This window comes from Protopterus annectens, chromosome 9.part0, assembly GCF_019279795.1.
Source record: "Protopterus annectens isolate FY-2018-M chromosome 9.part0, PAN1.0, whole genome shotgun sequence".
Classification (NCBI taxonomy): Eukaryota; Metazoa; Chordata; order Ceratodontiformes; family Protopteridae; genus Protopterus; species Protopterus annectens.
In genome coordinates, this window is record NC_056743.1 from 681,072,104 (window position 1) to 681,098,526 (window position 26,423).

At 35.8% G+C, this 26,423-nt stretch overlaps 1 protein-coding gene across 1 annotated transcript in view; it reads left to right on the plus strand.

Moving 5' to 3' along the window:
• The first annotated feature begins 18,473 nt into the window (after positions 1-18,473).
• The window catches only part of LOC122810565 (C-type mannose receptor 2-like), a 111,144-nt gene continuing 103,194 nt past the window's right edge, over positions 18,474-26,423 (plus strand). Inside the window, exon 1 of the mRNA XM_044082145.1 lies at positions 18,474-18,519. Coding sequence (XP_043938080.1) covers positions 18,483-18,519 — 37 coding nt within the window. The 5' untranslated portion in view covers positions 18,474-18,482. The remainder of the gene's footprint in view (positions 18,520-26,423) is intronic.

Consider the following 26,423-nt stretch of genomic DNA (forward strand, 5'->3'; position numbering starts at 1 on the left):
AAGACAAGAAGAACTCAAGCCATGAAAAGCAGGATGAGGACATTATAGGCAATTCAAGACCAGACAGGTAGTCAGTACAATTTCCAGAGTACTGACATACAATTGTGTTATCTAGATACCTTTGCAGATAGCCATGCAGCTGAGAGCTCACTCATTGTAATCAGTCAACCTCAATGTCCAGTATCCCAAGGGAAAGAGCTTTACAGTGGTCCAGGTATGAAGAAACTAGAGCGTGCACAACTGCAGGTAAGTTAACTGATGAAATTAGATGCTTAATATCTCTTCTGTATCAGCTGGCTAGAGCAGATTATGTGTTTAAGACTTTCTCTTGTCACCAGCATAAGGTCCTATTTCACAACTAGAGTCTTTAAGACAGCACTGCAGATTGGAATATTTTAAAACATTATTCCCGATTTTGACTTAATATAAACTTGGCACTCTATGTAAAGTAAACAAAGTATTTGAATTATCAAATAAAAATGTACGATAGTGTACTGTGCAGTCATATTTTGCTCAAACTCACATTTAGAAGATATCTGGTCTTGGCCTATCATAGTTTTTAAAAAACCTTGGTGCCATCTTTGAATCCCTAGTCTGTTGATTGAGTCCCTTAGTGCTGAGCATTGCAATGATGAGTATCCTGGAGGATATTACTCAGTTTGTAATCCAGCCTTATTTGCTATTAGTGTTTAACACAATTTTCTGTGTACGGCATTGTACTGTCTGAGAAACAAGTAACTTCTACAAGTTTATGCTTATTTCATAGTCAATATGGTAAGAATAGGTGTGTAGATTGCATGCCCATGCGTTTAGTATCAGTACCTTGACCTTAGAATTACGTGGTGATATACACTATGAATTCTCTGAGCTGTTCACTTTATATTTTTGTTACACAGCTTTTGTGCAAGTTGTACATATGATTAGATGCTGTAGTGCCTCTGTTAATCCCTAGTAGACGAGTCTAGTGGCAGCTGTTTCTGTTTTATTCTGTGACTGTCTGTGATGGGTAAAACTGACACAAAATGCTTGAGTCATTGCTTTTATATTAAATGATAATATCACCCTAAACTCTGTAGTGAATGTATAGCACAATACTTTATTTTTGCTGCAGTTTGTTAAACACTACCCTGCATTTGTAATCTCTCATCTGTGTCTGTTTTCCCATTTTTTTTTAGTAATAAACCCAGCCCTGAATACTGGAGCTGATTCTAGCCCCTTAAACTGTATGGTGTGCTTCAGACACTAAAATTAAGAAAACTGCACCACAGGAACAGACAAGAGACTATACGTATGTGTTTGCCCAACATTATCATTTCCTAGTTGGATATAGTGATTACCAAAGCTTAATATAAAGACTACCAAAGTTAAACTTCAGCACAGATTGTTTTATTATCATGTATCTCAAACTCTAGTTTATTTTTTCTACTGTACATACTGCTTACCAAGGGCTGCACTGGTGAACGCTCTGCCAGGGATGATAGCTATACATTGTAATACTTTAACCCTAGTACAGTTTCTTACTACCCCACAAGCTGTGGCTGTGATAATGAGTTTTTACTGTTTTCTTTGGCTGTTTGCTTGAATTGGGGTATTGTGAAATTACTTACCTATGCAGCTGCTTTGCTGATTGTTTTTCCTCATACTTTTTCTTTTAATGAGACCTGCCTCTACCTGCTCCATTGCCCTCGCTTTGCTCAGGCTCACTCCACTACCCTTCCCTACCCCCATTCCCACCCACCCCCCTCTTTCATTACATTTATACCTAAGTAAGCTACACCCCCTTCCTATTCCCATCCAATCAGGTCACACCTCCCTATGCTCCAATTGCTACATCACTTCCTCCACTCATTATTCTCAATGACTACCTATTCCACCTTCCACACTCCCCCTAAATCCAAACAAAAGGACAACGTACAACCCAGTATAGCAAACTCCATCAAATCTAGAACCATATATATATATATATATATATATATATATATATATATATATATATATATATATATATATAAAGTTAAAACTACATTATAAATAAATATATCCCAATGTTTGAATAATGCAAAGTACAATAACATTACACATTTTAATAATCATAGCACTCTGAGTTATATTTGTTTTTAGTCATGTCAGTTAGTGATTTGTTATTATTTTTAGTGGATGATTGCTGGCATAGTGGAGTAGTAGTCCCTGTAGGGCTGTTTTTTTTGGGGGGGTGATGGGGGATTTGATGGACTATGGTAAGTTGGTTGAAAGTTAGTAGGCTTGGTAGTTCTAGCCAGGATAGTTTCTTAAGTGACTGGCAATGATGGAATCTGTACATTGAGTCAGTGGCAAATTTTGATATTTTGTTGTAGCAGACTGTTAGTTTATTTAGGTCACTTTGGTTTAGACTGGTTAGTACTGGGGAGGCATACAGCAGTGTGGAGAGTAGGTGGATTGGGATCTGGGGACTCCCTCTATGCTACTACTGTCGCAAAAACATGGAATACACTTCCTCTAGAAATCCAGTCAGTAGAAAACACACATGACTTTAAAATCCTTCTTAAGTTACATCTATCCAACTCATGGACTTATTCTTGTACTAGCCCTAAGTAAAAACCACCAACCCTCCTACACACGTCTCCTCTCTCTCTCATCTAAACTATCTCTTTCAGTACTTCTAGACCACAAAAGCAGACTGAATGCATATTAGCATTATTAGTACTACATACTCTTACAGTTTACCGTGGATCACTGTGTGCCTATTAGCATTATTATTGGCATATTAGCATTATTAGTACTATATACTTTTACAGTTTACTGTGTGCCTGCTGATGCAACCATCATATATATTCACCATTGAATATAGACACTTAAACTATATTTACCAAAAGTATAAATTAGTCAACAGTCTCAACACTATTTACTTGTATAAATCCATCTAACCACAAATGTTGTTCAAAAGATGCAGTTGTAAACTCATATTGTCTGTATTACTCTGTGCGTTGTTATTGTGTACTAGTGTATATGCTACCTCTACTTACTGTCTATTTTATTTACTACTGTATTTATTATTACTATACATTTTATTATTACATGTTAATACTGTACGGAGCTTTTCTCCCGAGCCTCCATTGAAAATGGGCAGCACTGCCCAGTTGGACATTTTCCCGGTAAACAAATGTAAAAGAAAATAAAAAAACAAATAGCTAAATAAATAAATAAATATGCTGGACTAATTTCAAATCCAGAGATTAAAGACAGCAAGATTTGAGCTAAGCCTAACAATTAATAGACAAAACACTGTAAACCAATGGACAAACAAAAATTCTCCAGCAATCACACTGAGCCTACAATGGCAACTCATTAATATTTCATAGGCTAGATCAGTGATGGTGAACCTTTTGGGTTTGGTGTGTCAAAAATTCGGAAAATGCCTAACTTCATTCTGCTGGTGTGTCACACCCCCCCCAAACAAAACAAAATAAAATCAAACTAATTAAAAAAATAAATAAAAATAAATAAAACAGCATAGCTCTCACTATATCAGGGATAAATCTCAACAGATTCAGGGAAAAATCTAGAAATAAGAGACATGGACAATTTTAAACTACTAGTGCTATTAATATGAGACACTGGCAGAAAAAAAAGAATGTGAATTAATATACATTTTCTGAAGTAAAATATGCCTATAAATCTAATTATTGTCATTCTTAAGTGTAAAAAGTCACCAGTTTTAGGAGGGATTAAGAAGGAAAGTTGAGAGGAATATAAAACAGCACACTCTTAGAAATGCAGACTACTTGCCCTATGCAGAAGTGTAACCACAAAGTGAAAACAATGTTAACACTGCACTTTGCAGACTCTGTTGAGACAGTGTACCTAAATAGTCTTTAAGGTTAATAACTTCTGTATCTCTGCAGCAGTGTTGGTGAACTGGCTCCTGGCACAAAATAATTCAGTGCACTTCATATCAGCAACAAATGCAAAAGCAGTGTTTTTGGTAACTCGGGTGTTGGTTATCACTGGCTTGTCACCCAAAACATTGTGGCATGTCACCTTTGACTTGTGTGTCATAGGTTCGCCATCACTGGGCTAGATTCAGGAAAAATTACCACAAAGTGAACACTTTCTAAATTCAAGAATAGCTCTACCACAATGCTTGTGCTGTCTGTTTACTCAGAAAGTTTACACTAAGTATACATAGATTGTACACTGTAGTAACCTTCATAAATCAGGTGCTTGTCTTATTCTGTTGGTTACCACAATGAAAACCTAAGAACAAGATGTACTTTCTACTACAACAGTGTCAGTAGTCACAAAGGTTTCTCTGGCAGTAGAAAAGAACTAACTGCAAACATTACAGTTACCTATTTCTTCTAGGCCGTTCAGTGTTATGTGTCACTCCACAATGAACTGTAACAGAATATATTGGGCAAGTATGCATGGTTAAAACTAGGTGCATTGTAATTTTAATGTCTTCCACTTTGCATTGATAAATTTAAGTGGCCATTTTATTCAAGTCTAAATGAACATTCACAATTTAAATGTGTATCTATAAATGTATCAATTCAAATCATAACATACTGAGCATCATTACCACATTGCTGAGTATTACATATTGCTGCCTTCCCCTTTTCTAATCCATGGGTTCAGCATGGCTGCAGGTCAGATTGTTGTACCATTTTTTCTGTATGTTGGCTAAAATTGGAGTAGAAATGTCATTGCTTTCATTTCCATATGGTGCTGCAAATTCTGACCTATTGGTACACATGCAACTGAAGAATTACATAATTTGCAAAGAGTTTCAGAAATTTTAAAAGCACTTGACTGTAATGCAGAGCATTTATTAACATAGATTTTCAGAAAGTACTAGAAAATAAACTCCATTAAATATTTGCTGTTTCTGTTTTGTTTTAAAGATTCTTTTTTAGTGTACAAGTTTGACTTTTCAGAAATATACTTAAAAAAAATACAAATAACAATGCATGCATCTTGAAGTCATGTCTACATACCACTATATAAGTAATAAATGGACAGATATTAGAAGTCAACTAGTGAACTCCAAAGCCATAGAACCCAGTCATTTTTAAATGTAAATGAAAATAAATCAGCTGATCCTATATAAGTGCAAACAAAACGAATATCTTTTTCCCCCCGACACACCCTTCCTTAAATATACTAACTTCCCAATCATGAATGTGACTTAAAAACATTGGATGAAATTTTACTTTAAACTGATTCTATACAGGTCTGGTGTGTGGGTATTAATTTAGAGTGACTGTTATATTTATTTTCTGTCCTCTGTAAACCATCATGCTTGCTCAAAAATGCTCATAAAAACTACATTCGGTTGAATTTAAACAGTATGTGTAACTATATCCTTGACTGCAATTTATCTGTAATAAAAAAAGAGATTATACTTTTTTATATTTAGTTTTACTTGTCTTTTCATTTTTCTTTGTATAACCACAGTAATAAAATGATGTCATGAAATGCTTCAGGAAATGATTTTTATCCTACAGGAAACCACTCTAGATGATATATAGGATTATATCTGGTCTTCTGTCATAACCAGCTTGTTAAGTGTTCAAGACGTAGATATTCACCTTGAGAATATATAACAGGTAGCTGTGATCGGAGAAACCCAGACATAGTTCTTTATAGTATGCGGAGCTTTAGCTGTTGTAATGTACTACTAGATGCAGGAAAAACAGATGTAGGAGCAAAATGTGCTGCTTTCATACAGTTAGAAATGACACCAGCAGTGATTTTCTATAGAAAATAGCAACTGGGGAGCTCAACATCAGGGATTTGGTATATCTGCAGGTGGCAAAGGTGGACTTCCTCAAACATCAGAAGCAGACACTAGGGGACACAATGCTGTTTGCTGCTTTCTACAGAAAATCACCGCTGGTATAATAATAGTGTACCAGCAGTGATTCTTTGCTGTATTTGCGCTAATAAATACTCTCCTGACTGGCTTTTTATTTCAGTACTGAAACACAGAGTAACTATTTTATTTTGTTTACCCTTGTCTGCTTCTGTCTGTTAAGTTAAAGCCCTGGTGTCACCTTACATAGCTACAGGGCAACGTCCCCAAGAATGGCATTTTATTTATTTATTTTTTAGTCCCTTTAATGTGCTAGATTGATGGCCATAAAAATTAACTCACATAGAGTAACACTATGATAGAAATAGGAACGGATGGAATTCAGAACCAGGTCTTAAATTTCTGTGTGAAACATCTAAACCATCATAGATGAGTACCAGAACAGTCAACTAATAGAATCAAATGAAAGTAACCAAACTGTTCAGTAGCATGTAAAAGCACAGGCACTGAAATATAAATAAAATCCACTTTATTCGATAAAAATACAATAGTTGAGCGCTTTCATCTACACACAGGTAGACTTCCTCAGAACAACTTCACAATTAATTACGTGAGTTAATATAGACCCAAGCAACCAATCCATTACCTTGTTCTATTAACAAGCAATTAAAAAATGCAATTAGAAAATTTGTAGTCATTAAAAATAATTTAAAGTGCCCTGTGCTTTAAACTGACGAATAAATACACTACTACCCTTACTAGGTGTAAAACTAAAAACAATGTGTAATGTATGTATTTCCTAAGTATAATCAACACCTTATAAAATCAGATATTTAGTAATAACATGAACATGTCATAATATCAATGAGACTTTTTTCCTATAAAGCACAATATAAGAATTTTATCATGAAAGGGTGACAAAATACTTTATGTCCTATGTTAATATATATTGTGGTCCAAAATAGGTTTGATAGAAATATTTTCATTTAAACCAGGATACATAGAGGCATTCAATTTTATCTGCCACCTTTTTCTCTTTCACCTAATTTTTTCTTAATGCAACCCCCCCCTAGGGTTTGGATGTACAATCTCCAAGATGCCAAAAAGAAATTTATCACAACTGTCGTTTCCTTTTAAATGTTTCCATAAAGCATTCTTTTCATCTCTCCTTTTAATACAATAATAGTGGTCATATATCCTGTTTCGAAGGCATCTGTCAGTTTTGCCTACATAGAAACAGGCACATTTCGTGCACTTGGCTAGGTATACAATGTGGGATGTTCTACAATTACCCCTTTGGAACACAACGTCAGTAGAATTAATGTCCTCTAAAATCAACTTCTTAATGTTTCTAATAAAATTGCACTGGTTACATGTCTCACATTTGTGTGTGCCCATCCGCATCTCCTTCCTGTTAACATCTTTAATCTTATGCTCAAACTCATTTTTCAAATTAAACCCATTTCTATATACAAATGAAGGCCTTGTTCCAATAATATTGTATATACCGTTGTCTATTCTCAGCACATTCCAGTTCCTTTCCACTATTTCCTTTATATCCTGTGTGTAAGGTGCATACTGTAGGATACATGCCCCAGAGTAATTGTTGACTTTGGTCTTACTGTTATTCTCTGCCACCTTTAGTTTATCTTGCACAACTGACCCCAAAATGGGTTTGTACCGGGTGTCCCTATTACTGACCACATATTCTTTTAGTTCAGTAATCATGTTGACTGGATATCCCCTGGTTCTAAACATCTCTCATATAAAATCCAATTCAGCCAACAAATCTGCAAAATCAGATGTCATCCTAGCTGCTCTAATAAATTGTCCCTTTATTATACTTCTTTTTTGTGAATAGGGATGGCAGCTGGTGTATTGTAGATATGAGTTGCTGAAGGTGTTCTTTCTAAAAATTTTAGATTTAAACACTTCGTGACCAATACTAATACAAGTGTCAAGATATGGTATAGAATTAGAATCTGTGTTGAACGTGAATTTCAAGAAGTCACTTCTAGTGTTTAAATATTTCATGAAGTCCTTAAGTTTAACCTCACCCCCATTCCAAATCATAAATACATCATCCAAAACTCTCGTGTATAAGTTAATATAACATTTCCATTCGGTTTGCAAAATGTATTCATTCTCCCAATCTAATAAAAACAAGTTTGCAAATATGGGAGCGCAAGCCGCTCCCATAGCTACCCCTTTGCACTGTCTGTAGTATTCACCTTCAAAAAACACATAATTGTGTGTTAACACAATATCAGTGAATTCCATCACTAGTAATTTCTTGTCGCAATCCAAGGTACTATATTTATCAATGCTGTTGCTAAATCTCCTCATCCCTTCATGCAAAGGGATGCTAGAAAAAAGGTCTACTACGTCAATGGTAACCAGATGTATACTTGTGGTATACAGGTCCGGTGTTAGTCTTCCTAAGAAGTCCCATGAGTCTATCAATAAATGTCTTATGTTCTTATAGGAAGGTTTTAACCATTTGTCTATTACAGATCCAAAAAGAAAAGTTTTCGATCTGTTACCAGATATGATAGGACGAAAGGGGGGATCATTCACATTTTTGTGTACTTTAGGTATCCCTACTATAGTACTAATAATAGGAAACTCAACTTTTAAATAATTATACATGTCAGCATCAATTCTTTCTTCTAACAACAATTCTTCCAAAAACAAGTCGATTTTACGATAACCTATATTTACTTCATTGATGGATGAAATTTCATAATTTCCAGAATTTAATAATATACAATTAATTTTATTAATATATTCCGTCCCATCATACAACACAACACCCCCTCCCTTGTCAGGTTTCATAATACGCACATTGCCGTTCATTTTTAAATCATTAATTAAATTGTGTTCAGTGTAGTTTAAATTATATTTCATCTTATTATTTTTGCATTTGTTTGCATATGCATACATCTATTACCAACTTTTCAAATATGGCTAAGGTGTTGTTCAAGGGTGGGGTGTATGTACTTCTCTTTCTAAATTCACTCGTCACTTTGCTCTGCTTACCTTCTAACAGTACACGAAGGTTGATTTTACATATGTATTTCTTAAAATCTATAATATGTTCTACTATATCGATGGTCTTATTGGGGACAAATTTCATTCCCTTGGTAAATAACTGGAAATGTTCTTCTTTAATGTCTAGGTGTGTGTAATTAAAAATATTATATTCACCTAAACTATAATGAACTTCATTATGTTTTAGTATGTTAAATCTTTTCTCCATTCCGTTCCCCATTTGTTTCTTTGCTGGTATCTTCCTTGGTCCCCTCTCCAATTGTAATGTATCTTGCCCTGCCTCACTTCTGCATCTTTCCATGTTTCCCTTTCTTTTAAAAAATCTCCTTCTTCCTTTTTGCTGTTCAAATTATTAAATTGGGGTCTTCCATTTGTTCCAAAATTATATTCCCTATGTGAATAATAATGTTTTTTACTTTTATAAACATTATCTTTTTTGTTAACCCACTTGTATGCCTCCTTATTATCATATTGCTGTCTATCTCTGTGCATCTTTCTACATTTTCTCTCATACTGTTTGTCTATTACCTTTTCCACCCATGTAAACTGACTGTTGTATAACATTTCGTATTCTTCATACAGTAAATCATTAGTAATCTTAACATTTAATTCCTCTTCTTCAGATAACAAACAGCAAATTTTTCTGTCATTGCAAGATACTATGAATTTCATAAAGCAGAAGCCAAAATTGTCAAACATATTAGTACATTCCACAATGTTCTCTTCATCCATCTCAATACCTAATGGGTACTTAAAGAACCTAAGTCCCATAGGAACAATCTTCGCATCTATACATTGTTTTAAATAAACATTATCCATTTGTACACTTTTCAAAGTTTTCAATTTGTTACCAAACAAAATGATAGATTCCTTTAAAGTTCCGTTTTCATCATTACTGGCATTCCGCCTGTCATAATTATGTGCTTTGTTGAAATTAGCACAAAAATCAACATTTTGAACCAAAAAGTTGTTTAAATTCCAACCTGTATTATGTTGATGTGAATTACAGTCTTTTCATAACGGTACAGCACCTGTATTAACAGTGTTCATGCTCATAGCATAGGTTTTCTTGGGAACTGTTCGTTTGGGTTTGGCGCCCAAAGCGTCAAAAACGACCTCCGATCCGTTTTCTGTAAAGTTGCCAACTTTGCCATTGATGTCCAAATGACTGGAACCGGATCCATAAGAGGCTTGCCTACCGATGTTGTCTTTCTCCCCTTCAACTGAAACAGCCGCCATCGAGCTCACATCCTTCCCATCCTTCCGTTGAGCACGCGATGATGTCAGCACGCATCCTACTGTGCTACGAGGTTCTACTTGGCTAAAAAGCTCAATGAGCCTAGTTAATTCTCCTTTCACAATAGCCATTTCAGATTGCAGCTTGTGAATCCCGTCCCTCCTAGGCGAGAACAGTGATGGTAACTCATCTAGAGAATCCATGCTACATGATAACCAGAAAATAGATGAGTACCAGAACAGTTAACTAATAGAATCAAATGAAAGCAACCAAACTGTTCTTAGTAGTAGCACGTAAAAGCACAGGCACTGAAATATAAATAAAATCCACTTTATTCGATAAAAATACAATAGTTGAGCGCTTTCATCTACACACAGGTAGACTTCCTCAGAACAACTTCACAATTAATTACGTGAGTTAATATAGACCCAAGCAACCAATCCATTACCTTGTTCTATTAACAAGCAATTAAAAAATGCAATTAGAAAATTTGTAGTCATTAAAAATAATTTAAAGTGCCCTGTGCTTTAAACTGACGAATAAATACACTACTACCCTTACTAGGTGTAAAACTAAAAACAATGTGTAATGTATGTATTTCCTAAGTATAATCAACACCTTATAAAATCAGATATTTAGTAATAACATGAACATGTCATAATATCAATGAGACTTTTTTCCTATAAAGTACAATATAAGAATTTTATCATGAAAAGTTGACAAAATACCTTATGTCCCATGTTAATATATATTGTGGTCCAAAATAGGTTTGATAGAAATATTTTCATTTAAACCAGGATACATAGAGGCATTCAATTTTTTCTGGTTTAAATGAAAATATTTCTATCAAACCTCTTTTGGACCACAATATATATTAACATAGGACATAAGGTATTTTGCCAACCTTTCATGATAAAATTCTTATATTGTACTTTATAGGAAAAAAGTCTCATTGATATTATGACATGTTCATGTTATTACTAAATATCTGATTTTATAAGGTGTTGATTATACTTAGGAAATACATACATTACACATTGTTTTTAGTTTTACACCTAGTAAGGGTAGTAGTGTATTTATTCGTCAGTTTAAAGCACAGGGCACTTTAAATTATTTTTAATGACTACAAATTTTCTAATTGCATTTTTTAATTGCTTGTTAATAGAACAAGGTAATGGACTGGTTGCTTGGGTCTATATTAACTCATGTAATTAATTGTGAAGTTGTTCTGAGGAAGTCTACCTGTGTGTAGATGAAAGCACTCAACTATTGTATTTTTATCGAATAAAGTGGATTTTATTTATATTTCAGTGCCTGTGCTTTTACGTGCTACTACTAAGAACAGTTTGGTTGCTTTTATTTGAATCTAAACCATCATGTTATATTGGATGCAAAAAGCATGATAACCTTATTTGTCTCCCTGAGTTAACAATAAAAGTACAGCCTGTTTATTAACTTGCAGAACACCACTCATTACATGTTTGTTAGTCAAACTGTATTGCAGGGTAGCTTCAAGCAAGACAGAACAACAATTTTCTTGTTAAGATGGACAGTTAGGTGAGAGGACTTCTCAGTTTCTCTTTATGATTTAAATTACAAAATCATATCTTATGCAAGTCTCTAATGTGTCATAAAGAAAAGAGCTACCCAAACCCATTGTACTCTTTTTAGATGAAGGGAATATTAACCCTTAAATAGTGTCATTCTACGTTTCTTTCCCACCTATTTATTTCTAAGACATGAAAAGAACATCTATAAGTCAGAGAACATTGCAAACTACCTAGAACTGATGCTCATACTACCTTAGCTATAGTCAGTATGGTGTGCTTAACAAATCATAGAGTTAAGAACATTAGAAGCAAATGACAGCTAAAATACCACTATTACAGCACTACAAATCAGCTTAAATTAAACATTTCTAACTGTACTTAATGGGCATGATTTAAGAAATGCATATCTAAATGTTAATGTACGATAAAATACTTTATTAAAAACATTAGTGGTGGTGACCTAATTTTGAAAGTAAGTATACAGTAATAGTTCCATGTTATGACATCATGGTATAAATACGAGTCGATGAATGTTATTATTTAACTTGGTTAAAGGATAAAGTATAGACCATTTAAACACCTGAGACCCCACTAGAGAGCAGAGCTATACCGGGCAGGTAGCTGTCGGAGTTATGCATGAGGATTCTATGTAGTGAAGAGGCTGAAAGCAGAAGACAAAGTAAAAGATAAAAGGTGTAGTATAATTGCTAGTTTATGGAGAATAAAAAAACATAACATGAGACTGGAAAACTTATAATGTACGTATTTGTCCATAAGGGTTTTCACCATCAGTGCTATTTCCACTTTGCTCCCCACCCTGTTTGGTTGTTTCCTTGTGGAGTATCTGAACTTTTGCAAATTACTAATTTGAGTAAAATCATCTGTCTATGAGTTTTCTCATCTACTAAATACAATAATATTTTCTTTGATTTGATTTTGTAATTATAGCCTACATTTTTTAAAACAAAAACATCTTTTTTGAATTATCACTTATGACATAGGCAATCACACATTTATATAAATAAACAAATCATATTGACATATGTCCCGTTGTTGACATTATATATAAGCTTCTATGCAGCCATTGTCAATCAAGCATTGCATTACTCATTCATTAGTAGTGGTTCAGGACATTGCATGTGGTAGCTACTTGCTCAGTGTGTTTTTTATAATCTTTCTAATATATATTTACCATCTCAAAAGTGCTTACTCCTCTCTGTACTCTTCTTTTCTAGACCTAACACCACTCTTAAGTATTCAACTCCGGTACCACCTTTAACATTCCTATAAGAAAAGTGCAGTCCAGGTCTGAACTGTCTGCAAACAGCTACAGTTAACTTTGAGTATGTGTCTAACTGTTTGAGCCAATCTTCATTTTCCCCTGGAGAGCACTGTGCTTTGGCTGTAAGCAGCCCCCCCCACCACCACCACCACACACACACACATCTTCCACTTTCTCTTATTCCCTTCTGTTAGCAAATAGTATTAATAACTGATCAATACTGTGTGTTTGTTTATTTAAACTATACCACAGTAGCCTACTGATACAAGGTTATGCTGGTTTTCCACCTGAGAAATTAAGACAAGACTTACAGTTTCAGAGCAGTCCTTGGTCAATTGTGATTATTCTTAACACATACTTGTCTTGCTTTGTGATTGTTTCCAGCCCCTCATACAGGAACCTAACAGGGTCTCTACCCGCTTCGCTCTCCGCCCTGCCCCCTATTCCCTCCCGCCCCCAATGGTCCCACCTTTATTGCACTCAAACCCCTCCCATCTTTCCAATAGCCAACCACAGCGCTAACCCAACACTACCTCCTCCATATTCCCTCTACTATCACACCTCCTCAACTGACATGTACAAGCATACCTTTCCTTTGCTCACTGCCTGCACTCTCCTTGCACATCTTACATCCTACCAAAGCCCCATCATTCCCCACTCAACCACTACCACTGTACTACTACTCACACCACCACCCATGTCTCACCCATACTCAGCTCCCTCCCACCAGCTCAAGAACCATCCCTATACACCCCACATATTCTACCAACTATATTACTCAAACGTAAAGCATCCCTACAACTTAACATAGTAACCCTCCCACCATACCTATTACCCACAGAGAACAATCATAAAATTTCCCTTATAAACAAACACATTCAAAAACTGAGAAAACTAATAATCTTATGCATATCAAAACTAGCCCTAAGTGGAGACATCCACCCCAACCCTGGCCCTACCATCTCCAACCCCAATCCTCATAATCAGACTAGAAATTAGAACTTCTCCCATATTACAGCCAATAGAAAGCCAAGTGACTTCCTTCTACTAAGCCTACATATTAGAAGTATATCCAACAAAGTCCATGAACTCCATGCCACCATAGACTTATACTCTCCAGATATAGTCGTCCTGACAGAAACCTGGCTAAAACCTCACATTACCAGTGAGCAAATACTCCCTACAGGTTACGGCATACTAAGAGTAGACCGGCTAAACAAAAAAAGAGGTGGTGTAGCTATAATATTTAAACAACATCTAAACATCCAGATCTTAAAATGATCAGCTCCACAAATAGGCAATGAAGAAATAATATATACCAACCTCAAAATGAACCAAAACAAAACCATCAACATAATTGGATGCTACTTCCCACCTGGCCAAAACATCCCTCCACTAGAAAACCTCCTCAGCTGGTCTACCCACCATCTCCCCCAAGAAACTATCATCTTAGGTGATTTCAATATTGACTGGCAATCCTATTCTGGCAACAATCCAACCCATCATGTACACCTTCATGGCTTCACCCAACTAGTCCAGTCACCAACAAGGATAAATAAAAACTCCAGCAAGCACTCTACCCTGGATTGGATACTAGTCAGTAAGAACCCCCAGTCATATATAACAGGCTGCTTACCAGATAGCCTCAGTGATCACTCCCCAACATTCCTACTCAAAAAATACCTGTACCAAGCTAAACCTGTCATCTATCGTCAAATACGTAAAAATAAACGTTAACCCACTCACATTCATCTCATCCCTCAAAGAATGCAACTGGCATGCTATAAAGTACCTCAGTCTAGATGACGCAGTTGAATCTTTTAATACTACCTTCCTGAACATCCTTAATTACCATGCCCCCATAAGATTTTCCAGAACCAAAGCACAACCCTCCCCATGGCTACAGAAAACCACTAAGTCAGAAATGAAAAACAGGGATAAAGCCTGGGAGCACTGGCGCAAAACCAAACCCCCTGCAGCTAGACAGAAATTCCTAGAACTCACGAATAGAGTCAAAAAGCTAATAAAACGGGACAAATTCCAATACTACCAGTCTGCCCTAGACTCCTCACAACACAGCCCCAAACAATTCTGGTCCTCCATAAACTCCATCCTCCACCCAGGTAAAGTCAGTACTCCTCCCCCTAACATCCCTCACTCCTCAGAAAATATTGCTACCTCATTCAACACACACTTCACCCAAACCATACTATCACTAGCTAAACAACACAACCCCCCTCCAACCCACACCTTCAACTAGTAATCTCCCCACTGCCTTCTCTTTTTCTCCTGTACCTACCTCCAACATAAAAAAACTCTTAACTAAACTTAAACCCACCAAATTGGCAGCAGACAACCTCCCAAGTGAATACCTACAAATCGCAGCTGATGCTCTGGCCTACCCAGTATCCATCTTGATTAACCGATCTCTGTCAGAAAGTTACGTTCCTACATTGTGGAAAGTCTCACATATAATTCCCCTCCACAAAGGCGGACCCTCTGCAGAACTAACCAATTACTGCCCATAGCTATTCTCTCTCCACTCTCCAAAATACTAGAGAGATGCATACACTCTCAGGTCTCACACTACCTCCTTACTAACAACCTCCTTTCCAGTACTCAGCATGGTTTCCGACCAAACCATAGCACCACCACTGCCTTACTCTCCTTTACAAACACTATCCTTCAGCATAAAAACAATGGCTATCTCTCCTTTGCTACTTTCCTAGACCTATCTAAAGCATTTGACATGGTCCCACACAAACAACTTATCTCTGTCCTCAATAACCTATCCTTCTCACAATCAGTCACCAACTGGTTTCAGAGTTACCTGTCTGACCGCCAACAATCCGTTGTATGGCAGAATGACATATCTCCCCAACTACCTGTCTCCATAGGGGTTCCCCAAGGATCCATCCTTGGACCCCTACTTTTCTCTGTTTACACCAATAATCTAGCCTCTGCCACCAAACATGGCACACTCATCCAATACGCAGATGACTCTACCATCATTTGCTCAGCCCAGTCCCTACCCAAACTGCAAAAAGTCACACAGGAAGCCTTTTCCTCTGTTGAAACATGGTTATCCGATGCCCATTTAATACTCAACCCAAACAAAACTAAACTACTCATCTTCCAACCCACCAAACATACTCAAAACAACTCTCACTTTAACATCACAGCAAAAGACAACACCACTATATACCCAACTGAACACACCAAATTGCTAGGAGTGGAAATAGACAATAAACTAAAATTTGACATTCACATATCCATGACCATAAAAAAAGTCCACAAAAAACTAGGAGCATTATACAGAAATAAACAATTTCTCACCAAAGCAGCAAAGATTTCAATAGCAAATTCCCACCTTATCTCCACCCTACTTCATGCCTCTACCAACCTAAGGCAATGTGATCTAAACAAGCTAGAAACCTGCTACAACAAAATCGCAAAATTCGCCACCAGGGCATCCTACCGTAGTCACCACTCTCTCACTTGCTGAACTGGGCTGGCTTGAACTCCCTCACCTCCTTCAGTGGTATCAACTCTCACTCACCCACAAACTAGTAAACCATCCACTAAATGTCCCATCCCTCCAGAATCTACTCCAACCCTATCGCACCACCAGACCACTAAGATCCAGCAACAAAAATCACTTGCAGATCACTAAAGCCAATAACTCTGCTGGTGAAGCACTATTCTCTTGCGCCATAGCCAAATGATGGAACTCACTCCCACCCACAATTACCTCCGTACCATCATGCACCAACTTCAAAACTTTATTAAAAGCGCACCTAAAACATGCTGGCTATGCCCTTGCAACTCCCACTCTAATATCATCCACCCCATCCAACTACTACCTTTCACCTCCACTAACTACCTTGATGATAGCAAGCTCAGATGCTCATAAGCCTAGTACTTATTATACAGCAGGAACTTCTCATTGTTACATTTGTTAATGCCTGTTATGTACTTCACAGATAAAGATTCTAGCTGTCTACTGATGTACTATGTTCTTCATCTGTAAATATGTTGTAAGTAATTTCTATGTTAAATTGTTAATCACTATGTAATCCAATGTAACTACTGTCTGTTTATTTTACTGTGGAGCTTTTCTCCCCGGGCCTCCGCTGAAAATGGACCCACGTCCAGTCGGACACTCCCGGTCAACAAATTTAAATAAATAAATAAATAAATAAATAAATAAAATTCAATTCCTGCCATCTCTTAAACCTCACTCCTTCTTCAAAACATTATTCTACATGTATTGTTTCCACAATTTTCTTTTTTTCTATTTGCTCCTACCCTTTTCTAAAGATCCTACTTCCAGTTCTTTTATCTTTGTTGCTATATTCACTGCTTCTAATACAGTTGGTCTAGACATCCATTTTCTAGCAATTGTTTTTTTGGCAGGCACTATAATTAGACTCAGCATGGCCTTACTATACCTAGGCAATTGAGATGCTATATCACAGCTCAAAAATAATTTCCTTAGTTACACCATTTGGATCACCCAATATTTCTGACAGAGTAGTCTGCAGGCAATTGTTAAAGTCTGCCAACTCATTACACTCCCCAACAAAAATGTTCCAAATTACTTCTTTCTTTCCCATCACACCTCCAACATTTGCAGTCTACCTCAGGAAAATTTGTTGGCGTCTCCTTGGGGTATAAAAATATCTATGAAAACACTTCCAAGCAAAAATCCTAAACCTTCTAGATTTCATTACATATTTTGGAGCCATACATATATTCTCCCATTGTCTCCTCCCAATCCTTTCTAATGTCCTCTGATTGATTCCTATACTTGCCATGCATATTTTACATGCTTACTAATTATTCCTTCTTATTGGTAGCTTCTATTCTAGATTCAACTAAAAACTCTATTGATTTTTTTATACTATTATATATACTGTTTGCATAATGATCTGCATGCACATTCTGTAATAATCCTTTGGATTTTCTGCTATAGCTAAACCATCACAAAATGGGTTAATCCGCTGACAAACAGTGAAAGTAAGGATTGCCAGTTCTTGCAGCTCTTCTTGTAACCTTCCTCCATTTTGTCACTCATCTGATTATTGCCATCTCTAATAATTATCAATAAATGTAATTCTAATTTTGGGTATAGAACTAATAGCGAAATGTAAGACAAATAGTTATGAGATTTGTTGACCCCAAAAGGGTGGGGTACATAGGTTGGTGCAGATGTACCTCAGATGCCTAAAGTAAACTTCTCTCAGTCAACTTCATATTTGACTGCCTTTTCTCTGCAACACATCTTTATAGAGTCTAGCACTGGTCACAGATATCTTAAAATCTAATTGTTATCAGGATATGGCTTTAAAAGACTAATATTCTAGGACATTTGAACTCTCTGGTATTACTACCCATAGTTCAGATTTCTGCTGCAGTTGTTTTCTTGCATGTGGCAAACATTATAAAAGTAGGAATAATTAGATATTTTTAATATGTGAAGTGACTAATCTTTAGTGCATTTTAGCAACAGTGATTTTCTGTTTTATGTGTTGCAGCCTGTCTTTGAATATGAGGAATCCTGCACTGTCACTCCTTATTATCACAGGTAAGCAAATCATCTTATTTGTTTTGTGAACCAGTGTCTACAAGAACTTTTCTTTCTGAACAGACTCATACATTAGACAGCAGGACTGAGCATTCTGATGCTCAAAAGACTGTCTAGTCACAGATAGATTGTATAAATTATAATATAATGCAAGATAACTGTCAGAAGCAGTATTCTAAATGGCATACATTGCAATACTGAATCTATAAGAAAGCAGAATGGGGATTTTTTTTATTAAGTTTAGCTCAAAAACACATGGTTTTTAAACATCTCAAAAAGTAAGCAGACCCAGGACTGGATTCAGAAAATCATGAGTTTAGCCTCAATGGGTAAATGTGACAAAGCACAAACAAACTTGGGTGATACCAATTCTCCCAGTTTTTTTTGCTGAGTGTAAACGGATTGGGGCTCAGTTGAAGCTAATTGTCCATTTCAGCAAAGAAGATTTACAGTGCTAAATAATATGCATGACTCACTGTGCAGGCTAAGAGCGACATCAAATTATGATAGAAACGTGCATGAATTGTGAGATAAAATTATACATATGCTGCTGCATACAGCAATGTATTTATTTTAATTTTAATAAAAGAAACTGTCCAGGTTATGCATTGTGCAACATACAACACCACACCCCCTATCTAGATTTACTAAGATACCAGGATGTTCATACAATTTCACTTCTATTTGGGCAATTTCAAGGAACTGCTTCCTATAATTTTGTCATAGTCACAGCTTGCAGAAAGCCCTTGCAGAACAGTAATGTGCATGTTCTAACTCTGGTTCCCTCAGAAGTTTGTGTTTAGCTGTAAAGGGTAATTTTGTCTAAATGCAAATAAATATGGTTTAACTATAAACAGTTTATGACTCACTGCAAGCTGTTTCTGCTTAGTTCTGGAGTTAGGCGAGCTATTATAACAAAAACAAAACAAAACAAAACAAAAAAAAAAACAACACTGAACACTGAATTTCACATATGGCTTAGTGTTGCATGTCAAGAACAATGGTGAATTACTAAATCAAAAGTTTAAATGTATGTAACAATCATATGTTTGTTTTGTGTATTTGTAAAATTCAGTGAAACAGTTTAAAAAAAAACAATGGTGCATGTCATAATTCTGAACAGATTGCATGCTGACTGTAGACAATCTGAACAGCTACAGCTGTTTACAGAAGCTACAGATATAGTTTGTTTTAGTTTTAATAAAAGGAACCAGCCATTCCATGGGCCAAGCTGCAAATCTCATTCATCTGATGTCACCACAACATCAGGTTGCTGGGGACAATGGCTCACTCAGCAAAAAAAGGCCTTAGTAAACTATCTATCAGCTATCAGTATAAGTCACCACAAGTTACCTATTACTTATTCATGACAGCTTCATTTAGAGACTTTTATATATCACTGTCCTTAAGTGAATCATAGCATTCCAGCCTGTATAAATAATTTCCCAAGCCATGACTTTTTTAATATGATCCCCCTGTCTGTCCATTAGAAAATATAAGAAGTAAAAGCCTAGAAAGAAAAAAAACCTCCAAATTAAGTACTTGAATGAAATGGTTGCTGTCAGTATGTAAGCCACAATTATGCAGTTTCTAAAAACAGCAATACTAAACTTATCCCACACATGAAAGTGTCATTGCAAAGGCAGCCAAATTCTAATAAATGCTTCAGAATGGCCGATCATTAAATAACCTTGCAGGATGCTATTTTTTTTTTCAGTTTTGACACAAAATATGAGATAGGAGATGCATACCTGCCTTGACCCCTTTTGAACTCATTAAGGTGCTGAGCATGATTTTTGGATCAGGAAAAAGACTATTGTATTTTAGAGGAATCACTGTGTTTTAACTATTGCAATGACAACAGTGAACAAATGCAAGTAACAAACTTTCAATACATTGCTTTGGCTGGTAAGCAACTTATGTTTATGTGAGGTACAGATTCACTAATATGGCCCTTAATTTATTATTAGTATTATTATTATTATTGTTATTATTATTATTATTATTATTATTATTATTATTATTTGTTTTAATTTTATTATAGTCAGACATATGATATTTACACAAACAATTGCTGGTAATGCGGTTGTCTGTGGATAAAACTGTAGAGTAGGATTAATCTAATTTATATGAAAAAAAGCTGAAATTCATTACTGTGATTACTCCTCCTGTAAAACAAAGTTGAAATACATTATTGCATCCATTATATTTTTATCACAGTCAGACATCTGAGGTGTACACAATCCACAAAATAAATATAACTACTAGCTGGTGGTGGGGGACTGTTAATGTGTGAGTAACTTACCTTCTTGTCATTTTCTCAATTTAAACAGTCATTAATCTGGCTTTGTAGGACTAGTGTGCATGTATGCATTACATTATGTTGCTATTGTGTGTTTGTGTGATACATATTTAAAATACATTACTGTGGCCATTAGTATTATTGCTACTAACATTTTTACCAGAATCAAACATCTGAAGTGTAAACAGCCATGAATGTGGATATAATTTCTGGGTATGAGGTTTGTCTGCAAATGTAAATGATGACCCTATTGTAATGATAAAGTTAAACAGTCATTGATTTTGTTTTGTAGGTCTAGAGGACATTTGTGCAAAGCACGTTGGGATACTTTGCTGTATAATTATTTGTCAGACTCAGACATCTGTGGCACTTCCTCTGTAAAGTTATAATCCCTTCACTGCTCCGCCCAGCATGTTAATGTGCAGAATTCCACAGCTTACTGGTGCCTCTGTAGGTTTACAGGTGTAACTGTTAAGGTTATGACCTATTAGTCTTCAAGAAGCTTGATTTCTCTAACCCCATTTTGATACTTTCTGATTCCTATACCTATAGTTATATATTTATATCTATATCCACCCATGCATCCACAACCCCTTCTTCCAATTTTTGCACATGGGGTTGAGGTATCACTTCAACAGTGACAATCATCTACAGCCAATGTTCACAATGCCAGGTGCCTAGCCATGCCATGGTTATTCTTCTTCCATACCACACACACACACACACACACACACACACACACACACACACACACACACACACACACACACACACACACACACACACTCCTATAGCCAGTTTAGAGTGTAAAACCCATCTACTGTATGCCTTTCAAATGTGGGAGGAAACCTGAACACTTGGAGAAAACATACCTGAACAAAGGGAGGACATGCAGACTTCACACAGAAGGCACCTTAACAAATAAACAAACCAGAAAACCTCTTGCTGTGAGGCAGCAGCACTACCTGCTGCACCATATGCCATTATATGTATATATATATATATCTATCTCTATATCTATATCTATCTATCTGTATGTGTAGCTATAGCTATATCTATATCAATAGCTATATCAATATCTGTATTTATATCTAGTTATCTAATCTATTCATCTGTCTATCAAGACAATTTTTGAGAGAAGTTAGTAAATGCCTTCCTTTGACTAAAATGGGAAACTTAATGCAGTCTTGGTGGTATAGTGGTGAGCACAGTTGCCTTCCAAACAGTTGACCAGAGTTCAATTCTTGGCCAGTGCAAGAGTTCTATAAATTAATCCATTGTTTGTTATAAGGAAGACCAGTGTTTGATTCCCTGAAGAGGCTCAAATGAGTTTTGGGGGTCATTTGGCATAATGTTTAGGGTGTTTACCTCACAGGCACAAGATACAGGGCTGGATTGAATAAAGCCTACATTAAGTGTACACTATGAGTACACGATATGTATTCAATAAAATTCTTATCACATTTTTTGTGCTTTCTAGTCACTCAGGAAGATTACATTAAGTGTACATGTAGTCTACACTTAGTGGTAACCTGTAGGAATCCCTGTCATCATTTAAAGCTGCAAAAATATCAGTAGGAAAATTAAAATTAGGAGAAAGAAGGTGTGCATTATGTCTGTGTTGTCTGTTCTTACAGAACAGTGTACACTTCATGTAGGCTTTATTGGATCTGGCCCAAAGGGTTTGATTCTCACCTTTAAAAGGAGAATTGGCTAGGCTTAAATGACCTACAAAGGCAGCTAACCTAGTATTTATCTATGAACCTATAATCATGGAAGGTATTTTGCAATGTATCTGCCACATTTTTCTATTGTTGATATTTATTTTATGACTATGCCATCCAATTTTTTGTTAGCTCTTCTATAGGTGTGTTTCAGGCATAGACTTTTCAATAGAAATAGAATAGAAATTGCCTTACTGACTAAGAAACATCACCCGCAAGTAACCTGTAAGCAAAATAATAATAACCAAGTGCACAGCGTGATGGCCCACCACTGGACCAGTAATCAAGGATCCTCAATCCTCATGACTGACAACAGTGGGGGATGTACATTGGGAGGATGACAGATACACAGACAGTATTTCCAGATGCAGCTCTTTGGATCAAGTGCAATTTCTCTTAAGAGCACGCAGAGACCACAGTCAGTCCAGGGCTAGTTTCTCCCTCTTTCTCCAAATCCTCAATAAGACTCCCCACTGGCCCAGCTATAAAGTTGAAATCTCAGCTGAGTGGCTAAACCAAGACCTCCAGCACCCTCTCTGTCCAACCAGTGCTTTGTGTCCCTGCCCAAGTAGCTGACACATACATACCCTTTGAGGTTTGATTTACATACACACACACACACACACACACACACACACACACACACACACACACACACACACACACACACACACACACACACACACACACACACACACACACACACACACACACACACACACACACACACACACACACACTATAAGGTAGTTATCACTGCCACCAGCCACCTCTTCTTCGGCTACTTTAAGGCCCTTAACAAAGGGTATCCAATCTTACTGTGAAATGTTACTATCAATACAAATGATAGTTTGACGAAGAGCAATGCTGTTAGGAGTGGCCCACAGTGTCACCAAATAAATATGCAAGTACTCACAAAACTTAAATATGTCTCTCAAATATCAACCACAATAAAAGGTTTTAAATATATTTAATAATAAATAATAAAAGAACAAGAACACATAATCATATATTTACAGTGATATCAGAGTTCAAAGTCACAGGAAATATTTAAAACAACATTGCAGGACAGTCTCAAATAAAGAAAAACATCTAAAATAAGCTTTGCTCTAGTCCTGACTATATCTAAGAGAATTATACAGTTCCCTAGACTTACTTACTCATAATAAGGCAGATGTATGGTGAATGAATCTTGATGTTATCAGGTCAAATACAGAATATAGAATGCAATCTCTCTGTCTCTCTCTTTCAGAGACTTCTTAAATTAATATCTGAAATATTACTGCTGGGATAGCTTGCAGAATTACATAATTTCTTGTCATCTGACTCCATCCCAGGTAAAACCCCCAATGCTGAAAGCTAGCAGTATTTAGCATCCACCTGTGAAAATACATACACAAGGGCTTTTCTTCAGAGCTATGCAGATCCTAGAACTCATAAAACAATAAAACACTTCCAAGACAATACAGCAAACTTCCTAGTACAGACATTATGTCTGTTTCTGCACCGAAACTGAAAGATGACATATTTTGTATGGCTTGGCCATAAATTAATTTAAATTCAGTTATTTTTTCTGAAGTTAATCTTTTGTATTCCAGTTTCCCCTGCTAAAATGTATACATTTAAACAGTTACAATAATGTATGTACATTTCTGTTCTATTTTAGTAGGGTACACTGTTGATATGTTTCAATCAGCACTTTGTAAAATACCATTTCAGCCCACATGTCTGTACAAACCATGTTATAGGATATATAGCTCTAATACACTTGCAACACAAATATCTTATATGAATCATGTTGATATTCACAAATGACATATATTTTTTTTTACAAAATTCCAGATAGCTGGGCTGGCAGTATCTCCTTTTGTTATACTTCTATATAAATTATGTTAATATTCACAAATGACATCTAATTATTTACAGAATTCCAGCTAGCTGTACTGGCAGTACCTCCTTTGTCACATAAAGCATAAGCTATAAACTCAGAGAACCCTCCATTGCCTTTACAATACACAAATTCCAAAGAAAAAAAATCTATAGAGCCATGATTTTAAGGTTTTGTGTGGATTCTTACATTATAAAAGGGGTGATTTGTAGAAATTGGAGTATTTTTGAGTCAAATGATGGTTTAGCTGAAATTTTGGACTCCAACCCCTTATTTACATATAACACAGATGTTAGCGAAAATTCAAAATGTAACTAAATTCAAGTTGGGTAGCAAAGGAATTGAGAAAGTGAGTGATGGTGACCTCATGTTTGGCACCCAAATTTGTGGGGAATGTATGCAGTGCCAATACATGCTAGGGGCCGACACTGGGCCTATTAAATATATGGGGAAATGTAACATATAGTTGAGATGTGAGGCTAATTGTGGAATCCATGGGGTTGTTTATATGGCACAATGGCAAATTTGTAAGTCCTTCTACTTGAGGAAGACAGAACACCCCTAAAGAAGAAGGCTGTATGAACATTATGATATTATTAAGGAAAACTTAAATAATGCTTTATTTCAACATTTGTTAACCTGTGGTGTGGATATACATTTGTTTTTAAATGTACGGTTTTAGAAAAAGTTATAAGAAAAACAGGGGGCCCCTTTGAGTGTATTCTAGAATACAAAGAGCTACTATGGCAACTCAGATTAAACAACATTGTTGCCCCAGGGTTAAATGATCATGATTCTTTAAATGCTATTGTGAAAATATGGGCAGCAAAACCATAGCACATTTGTTGTATAATTATGTAATTAATTTATACTTTATTGTTTGTTTATTTTTTTACTTAGTATGAGGTTTTTATTAGTACAGTATCAGAATAAAACGTCCATTTTAGGATCAATTAAATATGGTGAAGTGCATTAGTTGATTAAGTAGATTAAGACCATTAGGTTTGTATATTTAAATGTTTTTATTGATTGTACTTCAGTTCTGATGACGTTCCAGTTATGAATAAAGCATGAACTGAAGATTATTAAACATTTGTTTACTATGTTTTGGATCTACAGATTTTTTTCTGTGAACTTTGAGTGTTACAGGCACTGGAGGTTTCTTTATACTTCCAGTGTATGCTGCAGACTTTGGTCATTTGCTTGTTTTTTTTTCTGCACAGTGATGGCTAAAATTATTTGTTATTGGTAAAATAATATAACTTTAGCTCCTGAAGTCTGTTCAAATAATTTAGGTTTTCTAAATTTCACAATTTTACTATAAGCAATTATTACATTTTTTCTAAATTGCTTAATTTGGCTTGTTCAAAAGTTCTAGAATATAACATTATATTCAATAATGGATCAATCAGTGAGGTATAATGTGGTCTAGTGATTTCCCTGGATTGACTAGACATGCCCTTTCAAATTAGAAGGGCTACAGAATATATTTTTCTGACTTTGTAGACCTACTGTGATCAGAGCTGAAATTATTTACCCCTGTCCCAAGAGTTTTCGGTGATGATGTCTTTTTTATGATATTATCATTTGTAATCATCATTTATGTTTTTTTGCAATGTCTGATTTACAGCATTTAATAATTTTAAGGGTGAGGTCATTACTTCGGCACCAGCTATGTAATTCCTATAATTTGGGAATGTGTCTTGTGTTATCCCCTAAAAGTCTAAACCATTAAATATGTCAGAAATATCTTTTCCTTTAAATTGGCAGATTACTGGATTACTTCTGAATTAAACTAGGATCTTTCTGACTGGTCACACTGAGTTCTGTTTGTGTGCCTCATAAAAGTGAAGGGCAGCCCTTAAACCCCTTAATTATCAAGATGTAATTTTTTATATTAGAATATTAACAGTCAAATTATAAAATGAGGGGACATAAAGTTTCAAATATCTTTACATGATAAATAGAAATGCCCAAAGTATGATTAAGC